Source organism: Phyllosticta citribraziliensis, assembly GCF_038025025.1.
Source record: "Phyllosticta citribraziliensis strain CPC 17464 chromosome Unknown J3D65scaffold_10, whole genome shotgun sequence".
Taxonomy (NCBI): domain Eukaryota; kingdom Fungi; phylum Ascomycota; class Dothideomycetes; order Botryosphaeriales; family Phyllostictaceae; genus Phyllosticta; species Phyllosticta citribraziliensis.
Genome location: NW_027117347.1, coordinates 1,817,338 through 1,839,798, shown reverse-complemented (window position 1 = coordinate 1,839,798; position 22,461 = coordinate 1,817,338). Strand labels below are relative to the sequence as shown.

Sequence of the window (22,461 nt, the reverse complement as noted above, 5' to 3'; positions counted from 1 at the left end):
CACATTAGTCCCTCCGGTTCTGGGCGACTCCTGTCTCGCTTATGGATGTGAGTAACGAATAGCTGGTGAGGAATGCAGCCTACTGACCGAAGGTAGATGCATGCGATCCAAAGAATGCTTGTGGCCCTCAGGAGAAAAGGTGCTGCTCTGGTTTTTCATGCGAATCGAATGGTCAACACCCGTCCGCTACCGTCTGTGTAGTAATACAGGCGCCACCCGCCTGCATTGCATTATACGGTGCGTCACTCTCAAGCCGTCGCTTTGCTTCAGACTTCATTTTATGAGAGGCTAACGCCTAGAGGAAGGCTACTGTGGCATCAACGGACCCGACAAGTCTTGTTGCAAGGGGTCCAAGTGTGAATCAAACCCGGAATCGAATGGCGCGTTTGAATGCGTTCCCCACTGCTAAGACTTTCGGTCTACTTCGACGCCTTTCATGCTTAGTCTTCAAGGCTGCGGTCGCTCTGTAGCTGTTTGCGATCTAACCGATTTTCTTGCGCCTTCGATGTGCTGTGTGGCTGGTGATTGCCTTTTTGAGCGAGGTGACCGCAACGACTGCGCTCCTGCCCGCCCGCGGTCACCTTCAACTTCGACCTACGACCAATCCTCTCCACCACCCATCATCGTCGCCGTCAACTCTTTCGTCTTCCCTGCCGCCGCGTTTTCTGTTGCCGTCATCAGAATCACAGCCTCCACGCACCCATGCCTTCGCGCGCCCGTTTGACGCCACAACCAGTCATCGATACCTCGAGAGCAGACTCGATTCGCTTGAGCAGGACCGTCTTCTTTCCCCTGGATTTTTCAGACCAAGAGAAACACGGGCCTTGAACCAATTACCGTCCGAAGACGCCCACGGGCGATAAGCATCGCTTGCAAGGTCTGATTCGGAAGTGGACCCACTGATATGGGGGCTGAGGCGGCTACGCGCTTTTGCAAAGACCTCGCGATGTCCGACTCAGCTTCAATACCCAACATGGAGCTCTCTGAACAAGCAGTACCGCTCAAGTCGACTCCTTTGTCACTGATGGTTCAATCGAGCCCCGAAAACTCGTCGGATCTAGATCAGCTATGCAACATCTGCAATCGTATGGATGTCTTTCCAGATCAAGAGAATGATTTCGGAGCAAAGCTCAGCTACGACCAAAAATTTGCCGTCTTTCACGATTCGACTTGCGAAACATGTCCACAGGAGCAGAATCCCTCAACGCTTCTATGCACCTTTTGCGCACATCTGCGCCTCGGTCACCTCTTTCGATGCCGGCAGCCATTTCACACAGTTGAATTGAAGGTCCCAGACGATTTGAAGTGGCAGGATGGCTGTGTCTTCTGCACCTACATGGAGACTTTTCAAAAGTCTCGTCTCAAGATGACCGGGATCAACGATTCATCGACTAGGGAATTTCCCCGGTTGTATCTTGTACGATTACCAGAAACCAATTCCAGCCACAATGAGGGTAGTATTTGGATGTTCCCCACAGCGCAAACAGCAGTTTTCATCGACAACGGACCCAGAGGCGCGTCTGTGATTCCGTCCCACGATCGCGATTGGTCGACTATCAAGAGACGTCTAGCCTCCTGCGACTCTGAGCACTTGGTCTGCAACGAGATACGAATCAGAATATGCCGAAGTCAATTTCCAGAATCAGTGGAGTTACCTACGCCTTCTCCTCCGTCGGGAATCAAAAGGATGCACCATTACTCTGCTGAAGGTCGGTTCCGATTGATCGACGTACAGAAAAGATCTCTGACCATCGCATCAATGGATACTCGCTTTGCGGCTTTGAGTTACGTCTGGGGTGATTGTCAGAACTCAATAAAACTGAAGGCGTCCCTCGAAAACATCACACGCTTGATGAAACCAGGCGCTTTTACATCGGATCAAATCCCGAAAACAATCAACGACGCGATCGATGTCTGCATCAAACTGGATATACCATACCTGTGGGCTGATCGTTTGTGTATTCTTCAAGATGACGAGGAAGACATCCATCAGCAAGTTCAGTCCATGGACAAAGTGTTTTCATCGGCCTACGTGGTCCTGGCAGCACTGGTCGACAATATGAACTCTGGAATCCCAAATATCACCTCATCCGTGCTGCCCAGAGAGATGCATCTTGATGGACTCAAGTTGATCCAGCCGAGCATTATCAATCCTTCCCAGTTGATAGAAGAAAGGGGAAACGCAACATGGTCAACACGTGGCTGGACTTATCAAGAGGCGGTGCTTTCAAGAAGAATCCTATACCTTGGTAATGGCCGTGCATATGTGCTATGCAAGGAACCTGTAGATCAATTTGAAGCGTCCAGTGAGCTTTTAATAGGTCCTGAAAAATTCAGCACTGAGCACGAGAGGAAATACGTGGAGTGGTGGGGGCATTTGATCGAATATCTCATTAGATTCCTCAGCATGCCGACAGACATTTACAACGCCTTTTCCGGGATATCAAACGCAATTTATGGCCCAGATTCGCTATACTACGGACTGCCGAAGGACGATTTTGAAAAGAACTTACTACATGAGCCTTCCCGGATGGGCTTGCAGCGTCGTGAGACTCCTGCCGATGCACCTCGAAGTTTTCAGCTGCCGACATGGTCCTGGGCCTCAGTAGATGGCGAAGTTCAACCCAGTCCCATGTTGCGAGAATTTCGGCCTCTGGTAACTTGGGCAGCAAACAAGGCAACGGATGAGAAATCATTCACTTTCATCCAGAACATTTGTCCGAAGATATCAGCATTAGAATGCGCTTGGGTCTAGGAGCGCTTCGAATACAACTCGCTTTCAGCTGCACTCCAGAGCACTGCTCTTCCAGCAGAACGGACGCATGTCTGGGATCTGCTACTTGAATCCCTCCATTTCGATGGCACCGTGGACGAAAGCATGCAGCAGTTTCCACAAAATCTTTTTGCTGATTTCCCTTGGGACCGAGAGACGATTTCAAGAGTGAGGCCTGGTACTCTTCTTGGCCGAGTGCAGAGGACATATCTTCATTCTTACCAGCGCGATCGTTGGCTGCTATCAGCACTGACTCTCACAACAACAGACAAACAAATTGTTGGGTTTCTGGAAGAACAGTTACCTCGTTACGAAGAAGAAATGGCTCCAGTTTTGGATGGGGATGGTTGCTTTGAATTAATTGCTTTAGGGGCCGATCAAGACGACTTTTCCTACTGGTCGTGGTATTTTGCTGATCTCCATGAGAAATCTGAAAGGGAAGATAGGCTTCTGTCACACCAGTTGCTCGATGTCACATTCTACGACTGCAAAGGAAGCCCTCTGCCACAGATCCCACAAGTACTCGTGATGGCAATTGGCTGGCGAGGACCAATTGCCCACAGAATCACTGTCGGATGGGTGCTGCTTACCGCATGGTTGAAGCTGAAGAGAGATACGATCACCATCTTGCTGGAGTAATTTCTGCAGTTGCTCTTTCGCTTCTGTCGTAATTTTCCGAGTGTTCTTGGTGTGACAGATTGCCGGATGGTCGTTATATTATCTGAATTGTACGTAGCATATTGAGTACCCGTTGTGTCTTTTCCGCAAAGGCGGTTGATGCCATACCCTGTCCTGTCCCTACCAAGATTCAACTGCACAAAAGGTGCTGCCGCAGGGCGGCAAAAGGCATACTTGTGGTAGAAGGAACACAAGAACGCAGCAGAGGGAGGCTGGCGTGAGAACCCGTTTCGAGGGCGAACATGACCAAGATTATGCGGTGTTTTCAAGCCCGCTGGTCGTATGCTTCCGGCATTTCAAGTCGCTGGAGATCGTTGAGAGTGGTTGCATTTTTCGAGCCCTCGCTTGCCGACCTGCTGCGGTGCGTACCATGCGGAAGGCGAGAGAAAGGATTCAGACATTTGAGTATTGATTCGTTTTTCATGTGCGCTGAACAAAATGGCGATTGGACAGAGCAAAGAGAGGAACGCCAGCCCGATTCAGAAGCAACGCCACCGTGAGAACGCCAGACCATATAGTGAGTCCGTCCCAAAGCAACCACAGCAACAGATTCAGCGTCTCCGAAGAAGAGCGCAAGTGTCTGCCTCACAGCACAGCAGCCGAACCACCGACAGGCCATCACAGCGCCTTGACCCTCTTGAAGAACGCATTCCCCCTCAACCTCTCATCAGCACCCACGACCTCCCTCAGCTTCTCGACGCGCTCCGTCTTGCCCGTCAAGCCTTGTTGCTCGCACTCGGCCTTCCACCGCGCAAGCGTCTCCTTGAGCAAGCGGCTGCCCTCCTCGACATCCTCCTTACTGACGTCGCCGACGCCCGCGTCGACCTGCTCATGCTTGCTCGAAAAGTCCTCGAGCTCGTCCGCCTTGCGCTTGGCCATGGCAATGACCTTGGGCGGGAAGCGGACTAGCTCCGCCACGTGGATGCCGAACGACTGGTCGCAGACGCCTGGTTCGACTTTGTAAAGGAGTGTTACTTCGGGACGCTTGTCCGAGGGGGCATCGTCATTTGCAGCCGGATTCGACAGGTCGCCAATGTGCGCGACCACGTGGAGGTTTTGCACCTGCGGATACGTGTCGACAAGGGCAGTCAGCTCGTGAAAGTGCGTTGCGAAGGCGGCGAAAGCACCGATTTCTCGGACAATGTGCTCGGAGATGGCCCACGCGAGGCCGAAGCCGTCGTAGGTGCTGGTGCCGCGGCCGAGCTCGTCGATGATGATGAGCGACTCGCGCGTCGCCGACTTGAGGATGTTGGCCGTCTCGAGCATCTCGGCCATAAAGGTGGAGACACCCTTGAGAGTGCTGTCGCTCGCGCCGACGCGGGCTAGTATGCTGTCGAAGATTGAGAGCTCGGCCTCGGTGCAAGGCACGAAACAGCCTACTTGGGCCAATAGGGCGATGACGCCGATCTGTCTGATGTAAGTGCTCTTGCCGCCCATGTTTGGCCCGGTAATGATGAGAAATTCTGAGTCGCCGCGGACCAAGGACACATCATTGGTGATGAAGTTGATGTCGTCCTGCATCTCCATGCAGGGGTGGCGAGCTTCCTTGAGGATCGTGTTGCCAGTGCCCCGCTGATGCATCGTGGGCCGGATGTACGCGGTCGGGGCGTGCACAGAAACATGTGCAAAGCTGACGATGACATCGAGGTGCGCAAGCACAGCAGCAAGCTTTTCGAGTACGGGGCAGTAAGATGCTGCGACGTTGACGACTTCGTTGACGAGGCCAGATTGTGTTCGGTTATAGTTTTCGGAAAGCTGGTCGAATTCGCGGCGAAGCTGTTGCAGGTTGCTGGTCGTGAAATAGACGCCATTCTTTTGAGTCGAACACTCCTGGTACTGCTTTTTGTTGCGGATGCACCCTGCCTCGTTCCGGGTCAAGCGGAAGCACCAGCCGTGGACCCTGTGATTTTCAAGGAAGAGCTTCTTCTCCGTGTCCTGGTCCAAGTCGTTTCCGACGCGCCGGTGCTCAACCTCCATTTCGTACTTTGCTTTTTCGAGCCGTTTGCGGATTGCGCGGAGATTATCATCAAACTCGGACTTGATGATGAATTCATGATTATCCAGAGCCTCCAGATCCACCGTTGTCTCGACCATTTCTTGGAGCTTTCCCAAGCTGTTAGCGTACTCTTGAAGCTTGCCAGTGTACTCGGCATCAAGCGGGTCCTTGTACTGCTCGTCCATGACCCCTTCCAATGTCCCGAGGAACCCAGGCAGACGAATGGCCACTTGGTAGACTCTGACCACGTCCTCGAGGTTGGCCAATTTTCTCTGGAATTTTTTGGCAAGTCGGTAGAGGTCCGGGATGGATCTCAAGTGCTCTTCTTGCATTGTTTGCCTCAGCTCCGTGTCCATGACGAATGCTTCTACCAGCTGCTGCCTCTTTCGAATCTCCTCGACGTTCATCAACGGCTGCTTGAGCCATTGCGCAAGTAAGCGACTTCCGACTGGGGTCTTGCAGTGGTTCAGCAAGCCATACAAGCTCATGGTCTTGGATCCGTCCCGCGGACCAGGCATCAAGTTCAGGGCTTTCAAGGCGGCTGCGTCGAGTTTCATGTACTGCGAGAGATCGTGCTGGTACAGCTGGTATTGGCCGAAATTGTCCTGTGCTGCCATGAGGCCGAGGTACTTGATGAGCGCAGCTGCCGCACCCATGGCGAGCTTGAGCTCGGTCTGCGGGAGTGCTCCAGCAACCAGCTCACCACGCAGCAACCTTGTCAGATCTTGCTCAATGTCTTTTGTCGTGAAATCTGCTATTGACCGCTCCGAGATGGCACAGCCGCAGTTGTCGGCAATTGCTCTCAGCTTTGCTAGCTCGATGTCCTTCTTCGCGCCCTCTGCTTGTACCAAACACTCCTTGACGCCAAGCTGAATGATGAGGCTTTCGAAGTTGGAGTACAGGTCGTTGTCCAAGAATTCGGATACACCCAGTTCTCGGACGGTAGCGTCTGCAAAGCAAACACCGACACTCCGACCATCTGCCTTGGTAGAGATCTTGACGGCGAGTATGATGGGCGCAGCCTCGAGCTGTCCACCCAGGTCCTCTTCCACATCTTGCAAGTTGCCCGGCGAAGCCTGCTTTGCAAGTTTCCATACTCTACCGACAGACTCCCATATTTCGATACGCTTGCCGAGGCGGAAGAGGGCTTCGCGGAGGAAGTTGCGGAAGACGGTTACGCTGAGGGTGACGGAATCGAGACCTGGTTCGCGACCGAGCTGGCGCAGGACAGAGGTGGTGCGATAGACCTTTTTTGCGTTAGATGTTTCCACGTGCTACAGGGTGGGATGCGTACAGTGCGCGCGATGAAAGTCGCATCGTCGCCGTGAGCGGTGTAGTAATCGTTGCGGTCGAAAATGCGGATCGTGTCTTGGTCCTTGGAGGAAAGCTGGCGGAAAAATCTGATGAAGCCAGGCTCATCGTCGACCTTGAGTTCCGGGCGTGATGCCATGTTGCTTCAATGGAGGTGCGCAGCGGGCGCGTTGGTGATGAGTCGAGACAAGATGTCGGAGGTGAGGTCAGAATGGAGGCGGGAGACGCGCAGACGCGTTGACGAGAGTCGCGTCATGGTCCGTGCACGGATTATCTGATGATCTAATCTAGGTCTAATCTTGACCTCGACTCTGACCAAACCAACTCTCCTGCATCATCACCTCCCATGCTACGAAGGAGAAGAGCTCGAGCATTGCATTTCACTCCTTCGCACTATTCGAGTAATCACCAAGCCTGTGTCTGGCACTCCAGCCGGCAGAATCATCGCCAACGCCTCAGTGCTGTGGCACAGTCCGCGGATCGACCATCATCACATGCAATTCAATTCCCAGGAACGAGAAAATTTCTCGCCAACGAGAGCTCCTCACTAGTATTTTGCCGATTGTCTGGACCTGACTGCCAGGTGTTTTTCATACCTACCCATGACGAGAGACAATGGCTCAGCTGGCTGTTTGCAGCATGGTTGCTTTTTTCTTTCCGAAAAAGAGGACGGCTGGAGTGGTCATTGCGGCGGCAAGCCACATGAGAGAAGCCACCCTGCTGTGGCCGGCAATTTGCGCCTTCAATTCGTGACGCGCAGTCGCCACTGATCTCAACGTAGCCGACTCAATTCTCGACCGCCGAGAGAGCAAGTACATGTAGAAAGATGGAGTAGAGGTGTTGATGGTGTTGACGTCCCGTCGCAAGGGCGGACCAGATGGCACGGATCAGCAACGTGGGCAAGCGCCGGCCGTGATTGGACAGGGTGGTAGCGAAACAGCCATGACCCTCGTTGCTGGTCTACCAAGACTCTTGGGTCTCTCTCCTCCGCACTCCGGTCCGCCGTGTCATCTCACCTCTCTACTCTTCTGCCCTTGGGTTCGGGCTGTCTCGAGTCTGTCTCGCCTCTCCTCTCCACCCTCCATTGTTCCGAGGCCGCCTTGTTTGCCTCTGCTCTCCGCCCGCTCCGTGACACGGTTTCCCGTCGTCCCGCGCCAAGATGAGGTGCGTTCTCCCCTGCAACAGCTGCCGTCATTGCTCGCATCGCCCTCCAATCGCTGACCGACTTGCTCTGTTGCTTCCTCAGGTTCGGCCAGCAGCTCCGCACCTCGCTGATCAAGGACTGTTATTACTACTACATCTCCTACGACGACCTCAAGGACAGCCTCAAGAAGTCCAGTCCCGGAGACGCCTCCACCGTCGCCAAGTCTGCTGGCAGCAAGCGCAAGCCACCGGCCGAATGGAATGAGGAGGACGAGCAGCGCTTCGTGCGCGAGCTTGAGCAGGAGCTCGACAAGGTCCACACTTTTCAGCAGGTCAAGAGTCAGGAAATCGTCCGCCGCATCAAGGCTTCAGAGAAGGAGGTCAGCGATGTCATCTCTCGCGCGGAGCAGACAAACAACGGAGCTCAGGTCGAGGCACCTTCCGAAGAAGACTTTATGCTGCTTGAAGAGGATCTCAGCGACATCATTGCCGACGTCCACGACCTGGCCAAGTTTACCCAGCTCAACTACACCGGTTTCCAAAAAATTATCAAAAAGCACGACGTAAGTCAATTCTCCTCGATCTTGTACCCTGCGGAGATCTTTGCAAGTTGGGGAGAAAAATTCTGCACGACGGGGTTGCGGCACAGCTGTGCGGCGCAGACCTGGGAAGTGGATAATGTTATCCGCAGAACCCTTCTGACAACCAGCAGAAAGTGACATCATGGCACCTCAAGCCTGTCTTTGCTACGCGTCTTCGCGCGAAGCCCTTCTTCAAGGACAACTATGATGAATTCATTGTCAAGCTTTCGAGACTCTATGACCTTGTCCGCACACGCGGTAACCCAACCAAGGGCGACTCTTCGGCAGGCGGGGGGCAACAAAACTTTGTTCGCCAGACGACAAAGTATTGGGTGCACCCGGACAATATCACGGAGCTGAAGCTCATCATCCTTAAGCATCTCCCGGTGCTCGTCTTCAATGCTAGCAAGGAGTTTGATCCCAAGGACTCGGCCATCTCATCCATCTATTACGACAACACGGATACCTGGGAGCTGTACACGGGACGTCTCAAAAAGACCGAGGGCGCCGAGGCCATTCGTCTCCGCTGGTATGGCGGCATGGATACCGACACCATTTTCGTCGAGAGAAAAACTCACCGCGAAGACTGGACTGGCGAAAAGTCCGTCAAGGCCCGTTTCTCTCTCAAGGAGAAGAATGTCAATGCTTTCTTGGCTGGCAAGATGACTGTGGAACAAGCTTTTGAAAAGATACGGAAGGAGGGGAAGAAGGGTGAAAAGGAAATCGCCGACTTGGAGCAGCTTGCTCGTGAAATTCAATACCGGGTCATTACACGCAAGCTTGTTCCCGTCACGCGGAGCTTCTACAACCGCACAGCCTTTCAGCTGCCAGGAGACGCTCGTGTGCGCATCTCACTCGACACGGAGCTAACAATGACTCGCGAAGACAACCTGGACGGAAGGCAAAGGGCTGGAAAGAATTGGCGTCGTATGGACATTGGAATCGACTATCCGTTTTCCCAGCTGCCGCCCGAGGACGTCGAGCGCTTCCCGTACGCCGTTTTGGAGGTCAAGCTGCAGACGCAGATGGGCCAGGAGCCACCTCAATGGATCCGTGAGCTCATTGCCAGCCACTTGGTCGAGGCGGTACCCAAGTTCAGCAAGTTCATTCACGGAACCGCTACATTGCAGCCCAAGCGAATCCATCTCCTGCCGTTTTGGATGCCGCAGATGGACGTGGATATCCGCAAGCCCATTTCCCACCGCTTCGGGATCGAGCGTCCCAACCAGTCTGCCGATATTTCGACCAGCGGCCCATTTGACGATGACGACGAATCAGACATCGAGGACAACTTCGTGCTCCCGGAAAACGATGGATCCGACGACGAAGGCATGAAGCGCCTTCGTGCTGCTCGCGACATGATGGAACAGCACGACGAGGAGCAACGCCGCGACCTCGCTTTCCAGAACGGCAACGGAACTCCTCCGGTCAATGGAAACCACGCGAACAACCGCGAGCCCGGCCCCAACGAGCTGGATATTGAAGAACGCATTGCGGCACGTCCAATTCCCCACCCCGAAGACGACTACCCGCTCTACGACTCGGAGGATGAATCCGATGACCTCGAGGAGGCCAAGCGTGTTGGTGGATGGACGTATCGCCGCAAGCTCGTGGAACACAACGTGACTCTGGCCGCCGAGCGCACCTGGCATTTCATCTGCAACCTGACTCCAAAGCCTCATGCCACACCCATGCCAGTCGCGTCCAATGGCACCGTGGGCGTGCCGCGTGGTGTAGGAGAGGTGAAGAGATTCAAGGCGCCAAAGGGAAAACGAATCCACGTTCCAGTGCGCGTCGAGCCCAAGGTCTTTTTCGCCGCCGAGCGAACGTTCCTGTCGTGGTTGGAATTCAGCATCATCCTCGGCAGCATTGCGGCCACGCTGCTCAACTTTGGCGACGGCGTGGCTCTTGCATCTGCCTGGGCCTTCACCATCGTTGCGTGCATTGCGCTCATATACTCGATGGGCCTGTACCTGTGGCGCGTGGACAAGATCCGGAACAGGAGAGCGGTCCGATATCACGACAAGTACGGACCGACGGCGCTGTGCATCGGCCTGCTGGTTGCAGTCGCCATCAGCTTTGCCATGCGCATGAGCGCGGGAGAAAATGGATGGAAAGGAGGGTTGAAGGACGGCATGAAGGGCTGAAGCTTGAGCGACCTGTAAATGCCGTTTCGGTTTCTTGTAATTGTGTATTCTTGTTTTCTGTCTTACTAGCGGTCGGAGGAAAAATAGACGGGATGGGACGGGCGAGGGATGCGCGAGGTACATACACGCCTGCTTCAACCACTGTGTATAGTTTTCCAGTCGTAGCGCCAATGGCAGTTTGTACACAGTCCTGGATGTCTTTGCGCGACAAGACGGAGACAGCGCCGGGCTCTCATTGACAGTCAAGCCATCCAATGCAACCTCACCAGTACCTTCAAGTTTCTCCACCCAAGCCAGGCAGTCTCACCGACTGAAAACTCGGCGTCGTGCCCGGGCTTGATCAAAATTCGCGCAGCAGCGGAGATGACAGCGACCAGGTCAGGGCCCGTGGCGCGGTCACCAAAACGTCAGTGGACGAGTGGTATTTGGTGTTTGGCGCAGCCAAAAAAGATAGCGCCGTCCCTTCCTCGCTAGCGGGCGATCTGGCGGCATGCAGGGACCTCTTTCGCTGTTCGACCGCGCACCTCGGCCTCGGCCACAACGAACGAACGTCCCACGTACCGACCGACCGACCGACCGACCGACCGACCGACCAACGGCTGTTGATCACCACGACTCGCCGGATTGTTATTGCGCCAAGAGACTGTCGCGCGCTTGGTGAAGCTTGTTTGTAAGTCCGACTTTCGGTCAGCGGAGCTCGTCAGCTGTGGGTTGACGGTAGTGGAAAGAGCGGGGAGCGCTGGGTCGTTGAGACGGGATTGCTATCTGGTCAGAACGAGCATCCATCCATCCATCCATCCATCCATTTGTCCATCTGGAAGGACGGGAGAGAAGAGAAAGGAAGAGAAGAGCTTTGGAATCGGAACGTTAGGATCCAGAATCCGATGGCATCGAACAACTCCTCCAGCCAGCCCACCGTCACGCCCGAGTACAACGACTTCAGTGGCGTGGCATCCGGCGCGGGCAGCGCGTCGTCATCGTCGAATCCGTATGATGCGCTCATTGATGCTGCTAGTGGTGATGTGGTAGGCCCTCCGCATGCCATGCATACTCCAGATCCATCCAACACCCATGTCTGCTGAACTTGAAATGCCCGGTCTTGCTGCCCAAAGTGAATCTCCGTGCTAACACATCCCCAGAAGCAGCTCCAGGCGCGCTACTCGGCGCACCGTGAAGGCCGCAATGCACAGCAGAAGGAGAAGCTGCTCTCGTCCGACTTCAAGGGCGTCAGTGTCGATCCGATTTTGCTGCGCTTGGAGCGTCCGGACATTGAGCCGGGCTTCAGGGATACGCGGCATTGCTTGGTGTTTTGGGCCCGGCCGCCGCAGAAGATCAAGAATTTGGTCGCGGAGGTGCAGAGGAGGGTGGGGAGCGTTGTGCCTAGTAAGTGTGGTCTTGTTTTGGCTCATGGTGGCCTTTGCTGTGCTTTTGGTTTCCATTGTCGGCAACATCGATGCTCCCTTTGTACCTTTATACTTTTCGTTCTCAAGCCAGCCCACTCACACGGCACCACGCAGACCTCTGGCACATGCCACCATCCTCCCTCCACATGACCGCGCTCGAAATAACGCACTCGCAACCGCCCGAAGCCATCCCGCCACTCATCGAAACTCTGCGCCCACACCTCGCCACCATCACCTCGTACACCTCGACCCACCGCGCCCGCCTCGTCAAGCCGCTCCTCTCGTTCGACGCCTCCGCCCTCGCGCTGTCCTTCCTCCCCGCGGCCGGCGAAGGCCTCGTCCGCCGCTCTTCTTCTCCCGCGACGCACGACAACGCCGGCCGCCCCCGCAGCGCAGAGGACGACGCCTTCTCGTACCACCACCTCCGCCGCGACCTCTACGACCTCGCCTCGCGCGCCGGCGTTCACGTTGGCAGCCGCTACGTCGTGCCGAGCGCGCACCTGACAATTGCGCGGTTCATTGAGGCGCGCGACTTCTTCGTTGATGGCGATGAGGCGAAGGGTGTTGATGGGCCGCGCGTGCAGGCGTTTATGAGGACGGTGGAGGAGATTAATGCGTGGTTGAAGAGGGAGTTTTGGCCGAGGGACGAGAGTAATGATGATGATGATGCGGAAAGGGATGGGGAGGGGTCGAAGGGGATCAGGGATGGTGGTGAGTGGGTTGTTGGCGAGGGGAAGGGGTTGGATTGTCGTATGGGCACGCTGTGGTATGGCGGTGGTGGCGAGACGGTCATGTTGGGCGAGGGGTTTTGAAAAGAATGGACTGGGAGATGGAAATGGATATGGAGATGCCAGACATAGACGCCCTCAATGTGAATTTGATTCGTAGAAGATAGAAGTACACATGTAGCTGTTCGGAGAGTTTTTCCCTCCTACCACTTATTTTACTCACGCGCTAAACCGGTTACTTGGAGAGCGAGAGGGGTCAGTCTTGTACATAGCTTCTTTCGACGCTACGTCACTGCCCCTATAAACACCTACTACAGCTGACGGTCTTCCAGACGTCCAATCGAAGGCGCACCGCTCGCTACAACGCCGAGCCCTCCAGCAACCGCAAACGCACAGGCCGTTGCGCCACCGACGGCGTCGACGTCTCCAACAGACAACGTGCATGCGCGACCAGCAGCGATGGCGTCTCCAGCTCTGGCCTCGCCTGACACAATGGTGCGCGACCCACGTCCATCTCAAAAGGGCGGCCGGCAGCAGACGGAAATCTCCGCGGCCAGCGAGACGCCTGCAACACACCGCGCCTTGCGCGGGAGAAAAGAGGCGCAGGCACATGCATCCGCGCCTGCGTCTGTTTAGACATGGTGCAGTGGGCTGCTGCCGAACATCTGATGCCATCGCGGTTCTTCTCCTTCTTTTGCAGCAGGAGCTGCTGCACGGCATGCGGTGGATGCGCTGGAGCGAATCGAATCGACTGGACGAGTCGAAATAGAGTGGCGCGGTCCGCATGTCGCTGGTACGATACGCGTGCTTCGTGCGCCGAGTGTGTGTCGTGCGGTCGCTCGCTCGTACGCGTCGAGGGGAACCGGCTTCTGGGCCTCGCGGCGGGTTGATTGGTGAGGAGGTGGCTACCTTACGTACCTGTACTTACCTCAAGCTCTGCCCCTGCGTCTGTCTTTGTCTGTCCTTCTGGAAACGCACATTTCTTCCTGTCGCTGCGTTGCGTCCAAGGGCCGTCTACGCTGCGCTGGCCGCACCACAGCAGCAACATAAATATCAATGGGCGCACGTCGTGCCCGTTTCTCTTTGCTGCAGCGGCGGCGGGCCGCATCCCTGGTTCAGACTGACTGACTGACGTTGCCGTGCAGCTGGCTGGTCCACGGAAAACCAGCCTGAATCTTCATCCTCCACTGATTTTGAGCAGAGGGGTGGATATGGCGTTGGATTTGAGCGCCATACCAGCTCCGTGCGTAGGCCTCCCGCACCCCGGCGTGCCTGAGCGCTCTGCCACGAAATCCAGCTCGCTGGTCCTTCCGACCTGAGGGTGCGGAAAGAGGGAACGTGCGATGCGCAGCTCGCTTAGATCGGTGGTTGCACGACATCCAGCGTCCTGACCAAGCGCTTCGAGTTGATGATCGACTGTGGGTTTGGTGTTGCGTCAAGACGAGAAGTCGGGTCAGTAGCGGGGTGTGAGTGGCAAGGAGAAGAAGAGTGGAAAGGAGAGGAAGAAGAAAAGGAAGAGTGCCTTCGAAGACTCAGGAGAATGCTCAGGAGGGCGAGGACCACGGAAAGATGGAGATGCCTCGATCCAAAAACAAAAAGGGAGAGCAAATAAACGGAGTCGACAAAACAAACCAGAGACCAACAGCGAGGTCACACTCAGGCCAGACAGGGCTGAGAACAGCGTCAGAAATGACACCACCGACACGGCGACTCTACACGTGCTCTGATTGGCCCCGCCCCCCATCTCTTCCATGCGGGATTGCCTCAGTCCGTCGCTCCGTCTCTCCGCTCCGCCCGTCAGCCCGTCACACGACTCCTACCGTGAGCGCACCTCTCCAGGTATGGAAGTTCCTTATGCTCCAGTGCCATGTCTCGGCTGGCGCATCCAAGCATTTGTGGCGTGCAACACGACCCAATCACGGCGGGCGACCGCCAGGCGCAAAAGACAGGACCAAGGACGGCAGATGGCCCGTAGCGCGTTGTCTGGGATTCTTGGGCTCACGCGGGGACCATCTCCCGCTGCCGGTCCATCGCAGGCGGGGAGGGCGGACCGAGCAGGCGCGAGAGCTGTGGAATTAGGATCGTTCGGTCGCGAGAGACGGGCATGACGGGGCTGGAAAGTTGCGACGGGCCGTGGGCGAAATCTTGCAGCCGATAGCGGCGGCGCAGACAGAGCCCTGTCGGCTTCGTTGCTTGTTCTGCTGTTGGCTTCTGGAACGGTGGTGGTTGGTCGAGCGAGAGGACGCGCGAGCCGGCAAACGGCCCAGCTAGGTGAGCACGATCTCAGGTTCGAGCAGCCACGTCAAGATTGCTTGGTCGTCGCAATATCGGAGAGGGGTTCCTTTTTCCACGGCCGCTGGCTCAGCATCACGAGGCAGACGAGTGCCTGGAGGAGGAGGGGCGCGCGGGCGGGGGCCGAATCCAAAAGGGTGGAGAATCCTGTCTCGGTGATGCAGATGGCGCTCGGATGGCTCATGGCTGACCTGCGTCCAGGCTGGTCGCTGGCCTGGCGTGCATAGGGTTGTTCCAAGGAAACCGATTGTGGTCGAGTGTGCATGGCGACGCGGGTTGTGATTGGCGGGACGACGAAATGGACGAGGAAAAAGGGTCGGAATGTCGTCGACGAGTCAGCCCCTTGGGGAATTGCGGTTCTGGCGCCCGTGTTGGCATGGAGGCAGTCTCATCTTGAGCATGGGCGATGGGAGGTGGTGATGTTGCGACGGGATGGGAGGTCGACGTGTAGATGTTCGGTCTCGGTGTCGGCGCAAGGGCGAGGGCGAGGGCGAGTACTAGGCCGGGGCCAACCACAACCACCACCACCACCACCACGACCCACACACAATTGCTGACGGCGCCGCTCAGCACGCTATTCCCGTCGAATTGTCACCTCCCTCGCCCTCTCCCTTAACTCCGACTCCAGCACCGCTCCGAGCTGCATAACGTCTTTTTTTTCATTGTGTCCGCTTCGGTCCCGACGCGTGCGGAGCTGCCCTGGTTGCATTGACACTGAAGCCTCCAAATCATGGCGCGCCACCGTCCCACGGCTTGCGAGCCACATAAATTGGCACTCCTCCCGCCCAGCCTCAGCCTGCTCATCCAGCATCCCCAGTACGCCATCCTCCTCGTCGACGACTTCTGAAGAGACTACGCTGCCCCGTCGACCACTCCACCCCACTCCGGCGCGCCTGCCTCTCCTTGCGTCCTTTGTCCGAACAGGTCCACCAGGTCTCGCACCCATCTCCAACCCCCGGTCACGAGGCAATCCATCATGTCGACCGCCACAAACCCCCCAAAAATGACCGAGCCCTCCATGTCCATGCCTTCTCTCTCCGACGAGTCTGTCAAGGCCAAAGCCGTCGAGCACGACGCCCGCCAAACCATGTCCGCCGACGCCGCCAGCCTGTCGTCACACAAGGAACACCGCGACCCCAAAGCCACCGATGCCAGCATCCTGCCCGAAGTGGAATCGCTCCCGCAGGCTCCCCAGGATGTCGAGAAAGGAGCCGCTCCGCCGCCCGGCAACCCCATGATGGATCCCAAGGCCTTCCCTGACGGCGGCTTGTCTGCATGGCTCTGCTGTGTCGGTGGTTTTTGCTGTCTCTTCTGCAGCTTTGGCTGGATCAACACCGTCGGCGTGTTCCAGGAGTACTACCAGACGCACATGTTGAGAAACTACTCGTCCAGTACCGTGTCGTGGATTCCTTCGCTCGAAGTCTTTATGATGTTCTTTGGCGTAAGCGTCTCTCAACCTCAGTCCAAAGAAAAAAACTAACGCATGACAGGGCCCATTCATCGGCAAGCTCTACGACAACTACGGTCCGCGTGGCATCCTCTTCTTCGGTTCTCTGCTTCACGTGTTCGGAATCATGATGACGTCCCTCTGCACAGAGTACTACCAGTTCATCCTGGCCCAAGGAATCTGCTCCCCGATCGGAACCAGCATGATCTTCTACGCCGGCATGTCTTCGCTCACCACGTGGTTCTTCCGCAAGCGCGCCCTCGCCTTTGGAATCATGGCCGCCGGATCCTCCACCGGCGGCATCGTCTTTCCCATCATGACGGACCACCTCGTCTCCTCTATCGGCTTCGGCTGGGCCATGCGCGTTTCTGGATTCCTCATGCTGGGCTTGCTCGTCGTTGCCAACCTGACCGTCAAGTCGCGCATCCCCCCTATGAAGAAGCCCTTCCAGCCGGTAGAATTCCTCCTCCCTTTCACGGAACCGACGTTTGTGCTCCTCACCCTCGGCGCCTTTCTCTTCTTCATGGGCATGTTCATCCCAATCAACTACCTCATCGTCCAAGCTACTGCCGAGGGTATGTCGACCCGGTTGGCCGCCTACATCATTCCCATCCTGAACGCGCTGTCGCTCTTTGGCCGTGTGCTCCCTGGATATGTCGGCGACAAGATCGGCCGCTTCAACGTCATGATCGTCCTCTGTCTGGCGACCGGTATCTTGGACCTCGCCCTCTGGATTCCTGCATCTTCCAACGCTGCCCTCATCGTCTTTGCTGCCGCCTACGGTTTCGGCTCAGGAGCCTTCGTCAGCATGCTTCCGGCGTGCATTGCGCAAATCTCGGATGTGAGGAAGATTGGCGTTCGCACCGGAAGTATGTTCGCAGCCATCAGCATCGCAGCCCTCATCAGCAACCCGATCGGCGGCCAAATCGTCAGCGCCAACAACGGCAGCTTCACAGGCTTGAAGGTATTCTGTGGTGTCATGCAAATATCGGGCAGTCTGGTCATCGCCGCGAGTAGAATCGCTGTTGCCGGCGTCAAACTGAAGACCAAGGTGTAGAGGACGTGATTGGCATTGCTCGTTGCTTTTCATCGATACCCTTCCAGTTTCTTCCCTTCTTCATCTTCCTCTTCGACCTCTCTTCTCTTCGGGACTGGCTTTAGACTGCAAGTGCAACAGCATGGCGTTTTCGGCGCTCGGTTCATGGGCCATGGGCGTCGGCATTGACTGCGACGAATGGGGGTCAATGAAGCATAGACGGACTCGTTTTGACGGCTTGAACGATTTGCTTTGGACTCTCTGCCCTGTATATCTACGATAGACACGTTTATGGGGACCCACCCCCTTGTTCATATAGACTCGCTCTCAACCTTTCCTTCTTGTCCAATCTGTCGATTCCCGCATTCTCGAGCCGAAATCGCTGCTTTTCACGCTGCAATCGAAAATATGGCGATGGCGCGATCGTCAGAATACCGCAAACGCAATTTGGAAGGGCCCAAATGCCGTCAGCCAAGGTGATTTCGAGACGTCGACGTCTAAGTGGAGTGGGACACTGATCAGTAACGGCTCGGCCAGTAGTTTATTTGCGTCGCGGCGTACGTCGGAGCCTGAAAATTTCTAGGCACGGTTGTGGCAGCAAATCAAAGCCCCGGAAGCGCAGTTATGGCACTGAGCGACAGCGCACCAACCGGACCTGGCTTCAACAGATTGCAGCCCCAAGGCGCAACTTTGATCGTGTGTTGGGCCTTCTTACGTGCGGTCGCAGTTGCAGGAGTCATTTTCTCTTTTGATAGGCGCTGCGGGTCCTTTTTCGTGTGCGCGTGCGCGCGTGTAGCCCTTATCAGCCAATACATACCTGCACTAAGTCTCTCTCCGTCAGCCTACATCGCTTGGATCTGCAAACGTTCGAAGATAGCCGGAGCAATCAGCGTTCTTTTCGATAGGGCGGTGTTGGTCCGGTGTGGGGACTGTGGAGTCAGCAACAGGGCCTTCGGTTGCGCAGCACGCTTCAAAGCGCCCGCCTTTTGGACCCCAAAACCGTCGGAGAACCGCTCTTATATTGCGGAGCCGCAGTCGTCCAGTTCGCTTCGGGATCAAGCAATCGCAATGCCACCTGTCGACACAGGCGGCCCGCCGTGGCCTGCTTCACGCTGGGAGGAAGCATTCCAACACCTCACCAAAGCAGAACAAACACAAATCTCGAAAACCCTTCAGCCTGGATCGTTGCTGCTGCCAAACCTGTTGTCCGATATCGAGGCCCAAATTGACCGTTGCGAGAGCAAGGATCATGTCCTATACACAAGAGACGATGGCGAAGAAGTCAAACTCCAGGACTCGCTCGCGAGTATTGCCGGACATATCACGAAGTTCAAAGCCCTTGGCGATGCTGCCATATCCCTCGCTCCAGGGTACGCGTCGATTCCCTGGGCAGCCGTGGGATTTATACTTCAAGTAAGCATCTCCAGCGAAATCTGGACGCTTAGGTCTGACGCATCATCGTGCAGGCAACAGTAAACGATGTGAACAAGTTCAAACAGATGCGCGAGGGTGTTGAAATCGTGTCGAAGACTGCCGCCACCTTTGCCGAAATCGAGAAGATGTCTTTCAAGAATCAAAGCAACCTCAAAGAACAACTTTCTTCGGCAATCATCGATCTTTACATTTCAATTCTCAAGTATTTGCTTGGTGCCCGTGTGTACTACAGCAAGAGTAGAACAAGTCAGTCCGCTAGAAATCATGGCTGTGGTATTCTTTCTCTAATGTGAAGATAGAGAGATGGCTTCGCAGCTTTTCTGAAGACACGAACAGAACGTCGGACTTTTTGAAAAGCATCAAAGAACATGAGACTACAGCTAATGTCCTCTCTGACAAGGTCGCACAAGAAGGTATGGGATGATCGAATTCCACATGGTACTCTGCTCACAATGAAAAGATAGCTTGGCGGCGCTTGAATCAATCCAAGCTGGTGTAGGAACGCTCCACGCTGACATCAGTCCGATCAAAGAATCACTGGTTGGTGTCAAAGCGAGACGTGAGAAGCTCTTACAACATCTGAATGCTCCCTCTACCGACGCGCGACTCGACCAAGCGCGCAGAGAGCGCTTCGGGGACACCTGCAACTGGATCCTTGACACCAAGATGTTCCAAGAATGGATCTCCGAGAGACCTCACCAAGCTCAGGTATTGTGGATTCAGGGCCCTCCCGGCTTTGGCAAGACCATTCTCTCCGCGAGAGTGGTCGATTACTTGCTCGACAAGTTTCCAAGACGCGTCGCCTATTTTTTTGCCTCTGACTCTGAGAAATCGCACGATACCAACGCGATCCTACGCTCCTGGATTGCACAGATGATCGACCAGAGCGATGAAACGATCCCAGCGGCGGAGAAAATCTTGCTTAGCGGGGCTAGCCACGCTGACCCGTCCTCGAATTCGAGACTTTGGCCACTGGTAACGAGCATTGCAAAAGTGCTTGATGAGACTACCTTTGTTGTAGATGGATTCGACGAGTGCTCTTCTGTCGACAAGAGTATCAAATGGAGAAATAGTAAGGCGAGGGAGACATTTCTGCAAGATTTGAAAGAGAGCATCAAAGGAACATCTGCACGCGTGCTTGTTGTCAGCAGAGACATACCCGACATCAGGCAGGGCTTGAGCGCTTTCACTTCCTCCAATGACGCAAAACTCTACGAACATCAGATCACTCCTGAAGACACAACACCGGATATCCGCGCATACTCCAAAGAAATTCTCGAGTCAACCCATCCAAACAGCGAGCAACTGCACGCGCGGTTGATAGATCAGGCATGCAACAAATCCGATGGCATGTTTCTCTGGACACGATTTTTGCAGGAAGAGATCCAGTCCTCGTCCTGCTCGGAAGATGAGCTTGAAAACATCATGGAAGAGATGCCGCTAGGCATGGATCAGCTGTATGAAAAGGAACTCTCTAAGATTTTCCATAAATCAGTCTTGAAGAGAGACAGAGACCGTGTCGCCGCCATATTTCGATGGGTTCTTTACGCTGTCCGACCGCTGACCGTGGCTGAGCTTGCGGAAGCCCTTATACTGGAGTCAGAAGACAAAGGCTCAGTATACCCGAAAGAGAAGCTTCCAGCCTGCTGGGTCGATGGCCGTGTCGATGAAGATTTTTTCGAAAATGTCATCAAACGACCCTGTGGATCACTTGTTACCGCTCAAGGGTGGGACTTTGACACAAGAACTGTGCACTTTGTCCATTTTTCGGTCAAAGAGTATCTTCTACGACCACATCAGGATCCCGTCGAGTGGCCGGATTTCTCAGACCCAGCCCGCGAGAACATGAATCTCGGTCGGCATTGCTTGTGGTATCTGTGCTTTGATTGCTTTGGAGACAGAAAGCAAGGCGAGGACTTGAACATGACATTTTCACGAGAAAGCTTCGAGCAACCCGTCACCACACTCCCGCCCCCTCATTATTTCCAATGGCGCAATTATCCGTTCCTTGTGTACGCTGCTGGATATTGGCTCAAACACGTCTATTTGGAAACTGAAAGGCCACTTGATGTCCTTGAATATGAGTCAAAGCTTTTAAGATCATCAAATTGGAAACACTGGGCATGGGAGGTTGAGATAACTGACCATTGCGGGGAAGATTGGCCTTTGTGGTGGAATGTGAAAAGAAAGATTATGAATCCCAGCCCGATATACTATGCTGCCCTCCTTGGGCTCACGGATGTTGTCAAATGTTGGCATGTAATGGGCTTTAGCCTGGATGCAGAAGGCGGATTGTACGGATTCCCACTACAAGCGGCTGCTCACGGAGGTAGCCTTGACATTGCTGAATACCTGCTCCGAAATGGAACGGATGTAAATCAAGCAGGGGGCTATTACAAAAACGCCTTGATCGCAGCCGCGGATGCGTCATCGACGGAAATGATTCGATTGCTGCTGAGCTTTGATGCGGACCCTACTCAGACAACAAAATTCGGCAGAACGGCATTGCATCTCGCTTGTTATGATGGTTTAGTGGAGGATGTCTCCATGCTTGTTGAAGCAGGTTCCCCTTTGTCAGGGTTGGATGCGTTCAATTTGTCGCCCATTGGCAACGCAGCCATACGTGGGCATTATAAAGTGGTCGAGTTTCTTCTCGGGCACAACGCCGATCTCGCCTATGACCAGCCCGAGGTATTTCTTGCTGCCTTCCGAGCGGGATCTATGGATGTTGCTAGGCTACTACTGCGACATAGTGCCCTTGCACCCCCTAGAAAGAAACACGAGGGAGAAGTCATTCTAGACGCTGCTGAGGCTGGAGGCGAAATGGTTGATGCTGAAGGTCTTTACGGGCGCTGGCATGTTCCCAGTGATGACGCCGGATTCTCCCTCACTCTTGATTCTTCCAACGTCGAAGCGGCTGACAATGGGCCCATATTCGAAGGGTACATTGACATGACTAGTGATCAATTAGCTTTTGGGCACGTCTCATACGATCAGTCGGTCCGATTAGTTCTCGGAAAAGAGGAAGCTTGCGAAAAGGAGATATTTGCGCTCTATGATGGCATAATTGAGGCACACAAGGGCAAGGTGGCTGCAACTATGACGTTGATGAAGACAGAGCTGGCGGGTCTCGGGGGATCGTGTCCAGATCAACTGACATTTAAGCTGACGAGGTCCGTTAGTTAAAATCGTTTTATTATTTGCTTAGTCTCGGCCTTGAATGCTCCCGGCCACTTTCCCTCAACGACGCTTGAGTGTTTCCGAGCCTGTGTCCGAAATGCAGGCAGACAATCAGCGCAGCATTTAAATGCAAACGCCGCAGCAAACCTACGTCTATGGCAGAGTGGCAGAGTTGGATAGCGCCTTCGGGTTAGCGAGGTCTGGCGCTGGGGGCACTGGTGACCACAAGTCGCCCTCATAACCACTTGTAATGAATTACTCAACTGTATTGCGGGGAAACGGCCTGGTCAGCCCTTCCTCAAGATATGGGTA

The 22,461-nt window shown here is 55.0% G+C and overlaps 6 protein-coding genes across 6 annotated transcripts; 5 read left to right on the top strand and 1 right to left on the bottom strand.

Moving 5' to 3' along the window:
* Nucleotides 1–973: 973 nt before the first annotated feature.
* J3D65DRAFT_605892 (heterokaryon incompatibility protein-domain-containing protein) lies at nt 974–2,755 on the top strand (the record flags this gene model as incomplete). The annotated part of the gene is made up of 1 exon (XM_066798382.1): nt 974–2,755. The coding sequence occupies one exon, from the start codon at nt 974–976 to the stop codon at nt 2,753–2,755; it is 1,782 nt and encodes a 593-aa protein (XP_066652765.1).
* Nucleotides 2,756–4,010: 1,255 nt separating this feature from the next.
* On the bottom strand, nt 4,011–6,956 carry J3D65DRAFT_80266 (DNA mismatch repair protein MSH2). The gene is made up of 2 exons (XM_066804202.1): nt 6,742–6,956; nt 4,011–6,694 (listed from the first exon to the last, which is right to left on the bottom strand). Exons 1-2 carry the CDS (start codon nt 6,895–6,897, stop codon nt 4,070–4,072), a joined length of 2,781 nt encoding a protein of 926 aa, XP_066652764.1. The 5' UTR covers nt 6,898–6,956; the 3' UTR covers nt 4,011–4,069.
* Nucleotides 6,957–7,624: 668 nt separating this feature from the next.
* On the top strand, nt 7,625–10,869 carry J3D65DRAFT_635248 (VTC domain-containing protein). The gene is made up of 3 exons (XM_066801296.1): nt 7,625–7,922; nt 8,005–8,464; nt 8,614–10,869. The coding sequence occupies exons 1-3, from the start codon at nt 7,918–7,920 to the stop codon at nt 10,627–10,629; spliced, it is 2,481 nt and encodes an 826-aa protein (XP_066652763.1). The 5' UTR covers nt 7,625–7,917; the 3' UTR covers nt 10,630–10,869.
* A 644-nt stretch (nt 10,870–11,513) lies between these two features.
* J3D65DRAFT_685043 (RNA ligase/cyclic nucleotide phosphodiesterase) lies at nt 11,514–12,920 on the top strand (the record flags this gene model as incomplete). The annotated part of the gene is made up of 3 exons (XM_066803796.1): nt 11,514–11,654; nt 11,769–12,012; nt 12,147–12,920. 3 exons carry the CDS (start codon nt 11,514–11,516, stop codon nt 12,842–12,844), a joined length of 1,083 nt encoding a protein of 360 aa, XP_066652762.1. The 3' UTR covers nt 12,845–12,920.
* A 3,219-nt stretch (nt 12,921–16,139) lies between these two features.
* Nucleotides 16,140–17,556, top strand: J3D65DRAFT_558581 (major facilitator superfamily domain-containing protein; the record flags this gene model as incomplete). The annotated part of the gene is made up of 2 exons (XM_066797373.1): nt 16,140–16,493; nt 16,543–17,556. The coding sequence occupies 2 exons, from the start codon at nt 16,140–16,142 to the stop codon at nt 17,554–17,556; spliced, it is 1,368 nt and encodes a 455-aa protein (XP_066652761.1).
* A 1,047-nt stretch (nt 17,557–18,603) lies between these two features.
* On the top strand, nt 18,604–22,155 carry J3D65DRAFT_605887 (uncharacterized protein; the record flags this gene model as incomplete). Its single annotated transcript, XM_066798381.1, has 4 exons — nt 18,604–18,948; nt 19,002–19,215; nt 19,269–19,382; nt 19,430–22,155. 4 exons carry the CDS (start codon nt 18,604–18,606, stop codon nt 22,153–22,155), a joined length of 3,399 nt encoding a protein of 1,132 aa, XP_066652760.1.
* Nucleotides 22,156–22,461: the final 306 nt, after the last annotated feature.